Here is an 11,561-nt window from a genome sequence, read left to right as displayed (position 1 = left end):
TAAGGTTCCTTTGTTAAGAACCAAGGACGACTGAACTAATCTGCTGGCTGATTTATAGTTTGCAATCTTGAGCCACACAGTCAAACTGAACGCAGTTTATATTTCCACTCAGGATGGGGGCGACAGGCAGGTCCAGTTCTAGTCTGCTATATTAGGGTGGGGTGGTAGTCATACAACAGGTTGGTGACTTGGGCGGTAGGTAGGTTAGAGAAGCGGACTAGTAGCCAAAGGTTGCTGGTTCGAATCCCTGGCTAGACGGCACAAAAATCTGTCAAAGTGACCTCTGGCAACCAGAGAGTCGTCACAGTCATGATTAGATGAAAACTCCTGCCATTTTGGCCCTCAGCAGCTGTGGCTCAGAGGTAGAGCAGGTCGTCCACCAATCGGAAAGTTGGCGGTTCGATCCCCGGTTCCTCCGGCCACATGTCCGGTCAAGTGTCCTTGAACAAGACACTTAACCCAAAATTTCTCCCTGTCAATTAGTATTTAGAATAGATCTTGATGGGCAAATTGGCAGCCTTGTATGGCAGCCTCTGCCATCAGTGTATGAATCATGTAGTGTAAAGCGCTTTGAGTGGTCGGAAGACTAGAAAAGTGCTATATAAATGCAAGTTCATTTACCATTCACCAAAAGTTAACAATGATGACAGCCAAATCTCACTGCTACAGTAATGTAAGGGGGATGTCCACAGTGTCTGGTTCACTGGAGACACTCACCTCACCTCTGCCTCTCATTATTTAGGTTATATTGATGTACTATACTATATATTATGTTATGTTATATCATACACTATGTTATACTATATACTAGCCAATTTTATATTGCTGTGCTGTACTACATATTTTAAATTGAATAGTAACAATTTAATATAATGCAAAATACAGGTGAAAATTTTGTTATAATCATATTGAGTTTTTTAATGACTTTGAGGCACCCTGCAGGGCTCTTTTGTAACTTTTTAATATTTGGGAACATACAGTTCGGAACACTGATTTAATCTATAGGGAAATTTATAAATGTTATATTATTATTATTTTTAATATTATTATTATTATTATTATCATCATAATTATTATTAGTATAATTATACATAGATTTTGGGATTCAAAATGCAAAAATTCTGATAAATGATGTTGATATTACTCTAATATTTGAAAATCATGAATATCAGGTTGTGGTTTCTCAGTGTTCTTACTGTGTGATTGACATTTTGTTTCGGGAAAGAAATTATTTTCATTAGTGCAATTGTATTATTGTCATTGAAGAGTAAGACCCATGCAGCTCCATTACTCTGTGCAGTTTAATATACCATCATTGATAAGATAGATCATTATTGATTCAATTGTTTCCCCTCCGACTCATTTGGTTGTAGGACATAAGCGATTAACACCATTAAAATGGATTAAAAGATATAAACGTTAAACGTTTGCACTCATGCTTTATTTATCACTGCTTCCCCAAGTTTCCGTTATTATAAATGGTGCAATATTGTTGGAATTTTCATAACCAGTGGGATGGATTATATTGGCTTCATAGGACATCAATGATACATCATACAAATGTTTCCTTGCAGACTCATAAATAACACATTTCTTTTGCCCTTTTTTAAAAAATATGCACATACGGTTTGTCATATCATCTATGACACATTACTCCTCCATAAACATCAGGCTGTGTGACACGACAGCGTCCTTACCGTTGGATCTTAAAAAGATATAGGCCTGCCAAGTCAGCATCACAAATGTGGGGAAATGGCATCATCACATTTGGAGTTCTCAAATCCTGTATGAGTTGCACACATGAAAAGACGGTCAGGTGTTGGAACTGGCAGGAATCCAGTATCATTATATTCCTCTTTATATTCAATGATATGCAGATGGCTGACAATACAGAAAATGTGTTGATGCATTCCTCCACATCTGTGATGTCTGTGATGTATACAACTGGCATTCTGTGGGATATGATGTACAACAGCAGCTGCTTCTGCTGCGCTCCTCTGTCAGTGACGCTGGTCCTGTTCCCAGAGCTGCTGTGCACTCACAAGTGTTTTGACTGAGCTCGCGGCCTTATACATAATTATGTACTTTTGGACATAAGTGGATCAAAAATAGATTTGAGTCCTTTGGGTCACAGTTGAACCCCCGTCTCCTAAAAGTATCTCTATATACTACATGGTTTTGCCTCATATGTTTTGGAGCAAATGTAGTTGCTGCATGGATTATGTTCTCTGGCAACATTTCTTTCAGCCCAGAGTGCAACATTCTTTTACCATATGGACGTTATGGAGAGTTGGTTGAAATGGTCAAGGTGGTTTGTGGGTGTGCAAAATGTAGGGCTTTGACTCCAGAGACCAGGGTCCAACAAACACAGGACTTTCAACCAGGAGACCGGTGTTCATTTCCTAAAGTGTTGCGTAATTTTGAAGTTACTTTAGTGAACATTGTGACGTATTTTCCGTATTTAGGTCACATAGTTATTTTAAGCCCAACCATGATGTTTTTCCTAAACCTAACTACGGCAGTCACCGTGGTTTTGTTGTATGGCGTACAGATGACGTGCAAAAAGCCTAAAATGCCTCGTGACAAGCAGAATGTCCTTTTGTCATGCTATTTATACCCCTTCCTGTGAGATCGGGTTGGATTTGACCATGCCCTGGAGGTGGGATGGGCCAGTGCAGGGTGCGGCACAGCAGGGTAGTGTGGGAGAACTTGGGTAACGTACACTAACTATATTCCTTCCACTAACTATGTTCCGTACAGATGACCTTTTTTTCTGTGATCGCTGAATAAATACTTCCAGGTCCTGCATAAAATGTATATGCAGGTCATCTTCAGTTCCCCCTATTTCATTTCGCGACCAAGCAAGAGACCTCCACTCCTTTTGTTCCTGTGAGATTTCACTAAGTTTTGCAAGGTGCGCCTACAGCGCCCGGAGGTGAAACTCCAGTCCTGACTGCAGCTTGAGAGGGGAGATGACTAGAGCAGTGAAAATGTACATTTTGACTTAATTTATGCTTCTCAAAGTACTATAGTCTGTATGAAATGATTATTATTCTATATGATATATTTCAAGCAGGCATTTTAAACATCAATGGTGCCTACTGACTGCTTGACACTGCAACAGCAAGTCTTTCAACACAGACGCTGTTTGCACGTAATCCTGCACGCAATATTGATGTTACAGCAGTGTAATTTAATAAAAGGTCAATAAAGTTTGGGTTTACTAGATCAATCAAATATTTTGACATTTAAAATTTTCATTAATCGCTGTTGAAATCATCTCATGCGCTGTGTACGGTATACCGTTCAGCTTAATGATCTTCCGTACGCAGGTGGAGGAGATATTTTTCCCCACTTTTCTCAAACACAATTGGTCCAAAAGACATCAATCAAAGTGTAGACTGTCTAATGGATATTCCCCCCGGAGAATGAGCACACAAACATGCTTGTCAGGCTCCTAACACAAGAGGAGTGCTCCCTGCCGTGGCGCTGAAGGGCAAAAAGTGTACGAGACACCGTTATTCTACGTTAGCTTAAAGACCAGGAGGGCTTCTGCATTCTGAATGAGCTGCAGAGGTCGGATGGTGTACCAGCCTGGAGGGAATTGCAGTAGTGGCTTTGAGATGACAAGAGCAATTCAATTGACAGTTGCCTGGAGACATATGCAAAGCCATCCAAACTTTACATGAAAAATGCATTTGCTGTTGCAAATTTGGAGCATACACACGTGATTTTTAGGAGATAAGGGTTGCACAGGTGCACAATTAAAATATGAGTGAAGCGCAATCTATTATACTGCTGTGAAGACAGCTGCATTGGTTAAAATAAAACCTCACAGGGATGACTAAAAATCCGGTGAACACACAACATTATCGGGACAGTATCCTATACGGGCGTTTTCACAGATACCCCTGTATCTTCACTGTGAATGTTGTAGATTACAACCAAAAACTTGTCCATCACTGTCAGTTTTGTCCATTGGGAATGTTTTCTGAATGCACAGATTTCAGTCTTTTCCAATATACTTCCATTTATAATGTACAGTATCTATAGTCTCCATTTACTTCCCGTCCCACAGCTTTTACTCATTTTAGTCACTGAGACCTCTACAAAAGCATAATCTCAGGGCATGATTGGAGAACTCTCAGCTGTAATTAAATGATAAGGTGTTTATGCAAATATATCAGATTTTTGTTGGCGGCAAGACGGCAGCTGTTAGAATGAGGAGTTTGAGATAGTAAAGATCATTGATTAAATAGAGAGTCTGTTAGTGTCATCCCTCTTGCTTTCTGTCTGTTCGACAGTCACTTCCTCACCTTATCAGTTTGGCAGATTAGCTGTGAAAGTAATACTGATGCTGTTGGATGCCATCAGACATATTTTAATGGAAACTGTGGCGGCTCAGAATTTAAAGCCAACCTCTACCAATGCCCGCAAAATATCCACTGCTTCTTGAATAGCTCTCATCAGTTATCAAATTAGCTGCTCACTCCAGCAGCAGTAAAAAAACATGAATGTTTGTGCCATTAGGACAGCAGAGAGAACAGTGCCAGGAGATGAAATGGCTGAATGCTCATGTAATTATAAATGTAGGTCATCTGAATCACCACATGGTCTTCAGCAAATGCAATTTCTTCCAATTTTTTTTAGAGTTTAAGATAATTGCTTTACCATTCATAGTGTAAAGTGGCTGAAATAATGTCCCAGTGATCATGGTTGAAGCTTTTAATTGCTTCCACTAGAGCCAGGTGGTTTCCTCAGGGTTTCAAGAGGCTCATTGTGCGAGCATTCACAAGCTTGAAACCATATATGATGAGGGACAAGTACTGCTTTAAGTTAGGTAAAGATGTAATTTCATCTGTTTCTGAGAAGCCGGTAGAAGTGTTGGTGGCGGTGACAAACTTGTGATAGCATTAGACAGAAAATGAGGAAGAGAAACCTCCACGACAGCTAACGCAAAAGTGCCAAAAACTGCATTTCGTCGAATGGCCACTTAAGGCTGGCTCCAAAAGGGAGTCAATCCCCATAGACCCCCAAGTTAAAATCATGGATGTATAAAGAGAACTGGATACAGGGTTGTAGGCGGGCTCCCGTTGATTCCTATGAGAGTTGCTCAGTGGCGCATGAAGCCAAAATGGCTCGACTGCCGAGTGCTGAAGTACCCGGATCATCCAGCGAACTTCAGCATCCATTGGGCCCATAGAGCAGGCGCAGTAGCGTTTCCTTTAACCCGGCTTTCCAGCTTTTGCTCCAGCCTCAGACTGGGTCTCATTCACATGAACGGAGGAAGGGAAATAACTCTGGATTTGGTTATTATTGCATTTTACAACTTTTAGGACCTAATGATTTAAATAAGGGCTATTCAAGTGTTCATACTGGGAAGTTGATTTACCTAAAAAAAATGATCTGCTGATTTACAGACATCTCTTTGTATTAATACGCTTACTTTATGCAAACATGTGTATGTGTTTATTATTGGAAATAACAATTAACAACACAAAACAATGACAAATATTGTCCAGAAACCGTCACAGGTACCGTATTTAGCATAACAAAATATGCTCAAATCATAACACAGCAAACTGAAGCCCAACAGGGGAGATTTGTGGGTACCCACAGAACTCATTTTCATTCACATATCTTGAGGTCAGAGGTCAATGGACCCCTTTGAAAATGGCCATGCCAGTTTTTGGAGCGTTATTTTGCTTCCTTTGCAACAAGCTGGTTGGTACTAATGGATTCCTTAGGTTTCTGTAGTTGCATATGTTACCAGTATCTTCACTCTACACTTTAAAATTGCATTTAATGTGTTAAAGAAATTAGTGGCATTAAAACTAATTTGTGATAACCTGTTATTATCATTATTGGAACTTTGACAGCCCTACCTTTTACATAGGCCCACATTTTGATGATGCATTTGAAGGGTTTTCCAGATAGGTTACAATACTTTCAGATCAGTGAGAGAAGCATCTTTCCCACTACTACTTCTTCTGTAATGCAATCAAATGAAAAAGGAAACTATGGCAATTAAATGATGCAAGAAATTGCGTCATTTTTTGATTAAGTTCATTCAATGAAGGCATCTAGATAGCAGCTTCACAGTCAGGATATATCTTGATTTTTCATTTCTTGGTGTTTGATGCTCTTACTGGCAAGTGCCCAGCCTTGAACTATACTGCAGGTACACTGGCTCCAAAGCAAAGTCCAGCCCCTCAGTCAACGTAGGTACACTATCAAAGGTGAATTCACAATGAACCCATGCGTGCATTTCATCTCTGGGAACCTGGAGTTTCTTGTGGCTCAAGAAAGCAAACACCTGCTGTATTCAGCTCCAGATGACCTCGAGGTGTCCTAGGCAGACATAACTACAAAAATCACAAGAAAAGTGGAGGCTGCAGAGGCACTTAAAGAGGCAGAGAAAGCAAGGCTGGAGCAAAGGGAATGGCTGAGGGGAGGACCGGTCTGGGCAACATAACACCAGCTCTGTCTGGCTTGCCTGAGGGAAAAGGAAGAGGAAAGACAAAGAGAGTGGTGGTCAAAGAGGCAGAACGGTTCCAGGGCCTGAGCTATGCATCAACCTGTTTTTAGATTAAAAAAAAAATAAGTTTGTAAGGAGGTAGAGGATCACAGGGATGGTGGGGATACAATTGGGTTGAACACTGTGATTCCAGGTTGATTTTTTAAAGACTAACAACCAGGTTCATTCAAATGGCAGCACAAAGCGAGTTGTTGATATTTTGGTGGAAATTGGGTCTTGGACTCTGCGCTTAGACTAGACGTTCAGGATCATGTCTTTTTCTGGCGTCACTTCGCTGTGACTGATGCACATGTTGATGAATCACCAGACGAAAGGACTTAAAATTTGAAGAAAAAATTAAACACCCTCAGCCAGTAAATGTGTTTAAATTGGCGTCGTAAGTATATGTTTCATGTGGTTAAAGCAGAAATGCCGGTAAATCGGTCAACATTCATGTTTAAGTTAAAGCTAGGGTCGTAAGTGTTCTTCAAAAAAAATGTTTGTTATATTTGCTGTAATTCTTAATACATCCCATTAGCAATCAATAAATCAAATGCACTGACAAAAAAAGAAAAAAAATCTGGTATCTGTGGCTGTTACACTTGCACTCTGGAGGGGGGAGTGGCTTTGGAGGGATGCCTGAAGGGACGGACTGAATAATTGTCTTTGATACATGACCTTCAAGCTTTCAGAATTGTGTGCATGGTTCCATCTTTTTGTGTCTTCAATGCAGAAGAAATGTGATATATACAGTATATATAGGTGTTATAACAATGAGGTTAAAAAGCCATAACCTGCTGCTTCCTACCTCCACTCTCATCTGCTAGCAATCCTAATCCAGCTCTTCAGTGTTGTATTTCCCCCTTTCTCATCACCTCCCCCACCTCTATAAATGATGGTTGAAAATTGATTCCAAGACACAGCAACGTACAGTATGTATTACATATTACACCGTGAAGCTTGAATTTAACAGTTAAATAATAGAACCATTTCAAAATTCTATCAAAGACCAAGAAGGGAAGCAGTTTCTAATATGGCGACGTTTGAATTAAAATTTTAACAAAACGAGTGTAAAGGGGAGAAGTAGCAGAAGGACAGTGTACCACATATATAATCCCATGTATAAGATATCACACAAATGGCATTACATCAGACAAATAAGAAAGAAGAAGAAGAATAAAGGAAGAAAGGCACTTTCTTAATCCCCGAGGGGAAATTCAATTCAAAGGTGTATAGTAGACGAGGTTTTGTACCTGAGGGGTCAGTGGGGTTTAAGAGGTAAAACATACAGTGAATGCTAATTGTGTGGAAACATTTTCCAGCTAATGTTGATACACATTACATTATTTTGTATGCTTTAAATGGTATATGGTTGAGAATTATTTGAATTACACATTGTACATGATGCTTTGAATTCATATTGTACATTTTCTTTGTATACAGTATATCTCAATGTATTCATACATAGTTTCCATAGGAACTACGTTCTACTAAAGAAATGATGCCTTAGAAACCTTTTCACAGTGAGGTCTGTGGATGAATGTGCTTATTTTAAATAACTGACATTGATATTGGACTGGAAAATGTGGAAATAATCTTGGTTTTCCCACCTTAGTTAGTTAGTGATTAGTGTATTGCAGTTATTTATAACAATCTGAACTGTTAGTCTCATTTAGATCGAGATCTCCTTTTCAAGACAGATTACAAAAACAGAGTACAGTATAAGCACACAAGCATACCTTACAGGGAGAAGTTAGGCTGTTGTGACTGATGGTGCTAAATCAAGCATCAGCATAGAGGAAGTAAGTATGCACCTCATATTGTTCAAATCTTTATTAATTTCTTCTCTCAAGAAGAGAACAATCTTATCCAACGGGTGTTACAGTCGATGCTGAACCATATATATGTATGTGTGTGTAGATATACAGACATACTTGAGAATTTGTCTAAAGATTATCAGTGTCACACCATTATAAAACTTAATTCTGCTTTCCCACACTAACTCACCCTCAAACACACACACACGCACGCACGCATGCACACACACACGTAAACACTACACACACGCACACAAACATGCACACACAAACGTGCACAAATGATGAGAGAAATGAGCAGAAATTAATTCATATTATTTATTTATATTATTATTTATTTTATTTAATTAGATGTTCATTAGTATGCACTGATTGTGGGAGAACTGGATCACCCAGATCGAACCCGTGCATTCCACAACAGTAGACAACACTGACTACTGAGGTGGCGCTGAGAGCTCAAGCCCTCGCATTCATTCAGAAGGAAAAAGTCAATTTTTCCTTCAAGATGAATGACACATTGAAGACGTTTTTTATCTATAGGATAAGTCCAATTATTCACTATATGTGGGATAAACCGGAGCTCCCGGAGAAAACCCATAAACCACTTTACCACCTCGTCATGGCGGCGAGCATAGAAGAGAAGCACCTGCACATGCAGGACCTCTGTCTCGGTGGTACCATCAGGTGACCTTTGATGGCGGAGGCTATACGCTCTCCAACTGCCGTTTGACCGCCTTTCAAGGACACCAGCACCCACGTCGCAGTGCCCCACATCTTAATCAGGTCCCGGTAAATGGCCTTTTCGAGGTTTTCCAATGTTTCTGGGCTGGAATCGAAATCGAGACCCTCGACTTCGGCCCAGGTTTGATCAAAAAGGCGCTGGATGATGTCCTCGACGTTTGAAAGGGTCCAGGTCACTTTTGCCTTCTTGAAAATCCGCGTGACCAGCCTCTCCAAGATCACCTCAACGCAGTTTTTTTTTTGTTCGTTCCGCGCTCGCTGTGCAGAGTCATCACGACTCTTCGTCACGGATACCGGGGCAGGCGGTGCAGCGATTGCCAAAGGTTTCTTGGCCCTGGGCTTGGTCCCCAGTATGGCGTGTCTCATATTGTCGACGAGGTCGTCGGACTGAAAGATCTGCCACCATCTGGCCAGACACAGGAAACCGAGCACCTTCCGCTGCAAGTCGGCGCGCATGTTGGCACGTATCACCGGCTCGGGGATGATCTCTGGCCCATGTGTGATGTGTGTGTAGAGGAGATCACTTAACACCTTTGTGAACTCCAAGACTCGACCGGGGGCAATGTTTATGAGTGGAGCGCCGAGTCCCAGAAGATCGCGGTTTTCTGGTTGTTTCATCAGATCGTTAATCTTCTTTGTGAGAGACTTTGCCGACTCCCGGCTGTGAACTTTGGAGCCCCGCTGGAATCTTTTCCTCATCTGTGCCACGATGCGATGGATGCACGTTTTGGCAAAGCACTTTGCCAAAAGCTTCTTAATTTTGCTTCTGATGCTTTTCTTGGAGCGTTTGCTCTTCTGCGCCGACGGAATCGGTCTTACAGCATCTTCGGCGATACTCCGAGCGATTTCTTCCGCGACGTCTTCAATCTCCCGAGAGTTTTGAGACTGCAGCAGCGTGTACTCGGAGTCCGGCACGTCAACCAAGAGAGGTTCGGTGATGTCGTTCAACTGCTTCTTGATGATGATTGTGACATACGTGATGTCTTTCATCTCAATCACGACGTCCGACGAAGGCGTCGCCGCATGGCGGTCTTTGGCGTCTGAGGGTTCCGGTTCCACATCTGATTCCTCGCAGATGGTCCTCTGCTTGCGCGGTCGGGGCGAGAACACTGACTTCATCTTGCCGATGAACGCCTGGCACATTTTGCAGGCGTGCAGAATCATGTTGTTGAGTCTGCTGGGAGGAGTGAGGCGCTGAACTATGCCCTCGGGGCTGGAGAGGGCACTTCGGACGCTCTCCGAAACCTCTTCAGAGATCAATGTCGTCAAGCTTTTGGAGCTCGGACACTGAACCGAGACGTCGACGCCCAGAGCTTCGGCAAAACCCTGAGAGATTGTGTCGCCGAGATTGATTTGGACGTCGTCCTCAGACGCCAGGGTCGTGCTCCCGAGAGATTTCAGGAAAGCTTTTGTCAAGGCCGCTGTCATGTCCAACAGCAACTCTCCCATCATGGTCATAGTGGCGTCGTCGGGGTTGCCGGATTTCAAAAATCCCCACTGATCCGCCGTCATCCCCTTAAAGAAGGAGTTGAGCAGCTTGGAAACAACGCGACGGACGTTGAACTCTGGCATGATGGCTTCTGGCTGGGAAGTTCTTGATGATACCATGATGCTGATTTACGGTCAATTCTTGTCGATGCTTCGTGGTTTTTGGAGAGAAATTCACTGCTTCTCTCAGTAGAAAGTCTGATGAGTGAAAATAATCGTTAGTTGCAGCCCTAATTATTATTAACTAACATGTAAGCTGCATTTAAATGTTGAGGCTAATTTTAACTGCTTCATATACTGTTGGGAGGTTTAATCTAAAGCAATGCATTCATAAAATTCATACCTCTTCCTCTTGAAACAACTGCTTCTCTCAGTCGATGTGTTTCGTCTGATCGAGTCTTCAGATTCAACTATCGTTGTGTGATTCTGGGACTCTCTCCTGAATGTCACTCCTTTATGATGTCACTGCTCCTTTCTGATGCCACCACTCCTTTAATTCATCACAGTGTTCCATCTAGTGATGTCACGATGCAGTGATGATGTCACCACTGCTGTGATGTCACCACTGCTGTGATGTCACCCAAACACACAAACACACTCACACACACACACACGCACGCACGCACGCACGCACGCACGCACGCACACACACACACACACACACACACACACACACACACACACATCCCTGTACTTCTATCTTTGTGAGGACCGTCATTGACATAATGCATTCCCTAGTCCCTTACCCAAACTTAACCATCACGACTAAACACCTTACCCCAACCCTTATCGTAACCTTAACCTAAACCTAATTCTAACCTAACCCTTAAAAACCAAGTCTGAACCCTCAAACAGGCCCTTAAAGAAGTGAGGACCGGTCAAAATGTCACTTTCCAAAAATGTCCTCACTCAGTTAGTTAAACACTTGTTTCGGTCCTCACTATTCAGCAAGTACAGGAACACACACACGCACACACACACACTATTTATTACACTAT

The 11,561-nt window shown here is 41.9% G+C and overlaps 1 protein-coding gene across 1 annotated transcript; it reads right to left on the bottom strand.

Moving 5' to 3' along the window:
• Positions 1-8,640: 8,640 nt before the first annotated feature.
• LOC141759828 (uncharacterized) lies at positions 8,641-10,927 on the bottom strand. The gene is made up of 2 exons (XM_074622246.1): positions 10,907-10,927; positions 8,641-10,761 (listed from the first exon to the last, which is right to left on the bottom strand). Exon 2 carries the CDS (start codon positions 10,681-10,683, stop codon positions 8,941-8,943), a length of 1,743 nt encoding a protein of 580 aa, XP_074478347.1. The 5' UTR covers positions 10,684-10,761; positions 10,907-10,927; the 3' UTR covers positions 8,641-8,940.
• Positions 10,928-11,561: the final 634 nt, after the last annotated feature.

The sequence above is a fragment of the Sebastes fasciatus genome, chromosome 21 (assembly GCF_043250625.1).
Source record: "Sebastes fasciatus isolate fSebFas1 chromosome 21, fSebFas1.pri, whole genome shotgun sequence".
NCBI classification, from domain to species: domain Eukaryota; kingdom Metazoa; phylum Chordata; class Actinopteri; order Perciformes; family Sebastidae; genus Sebastes; species Sebastes fasciatus.
Note: the sequence above shows the minus strand (reverse complement) of the source record. Positions and strands in the feature narration are given on the sequence as shown.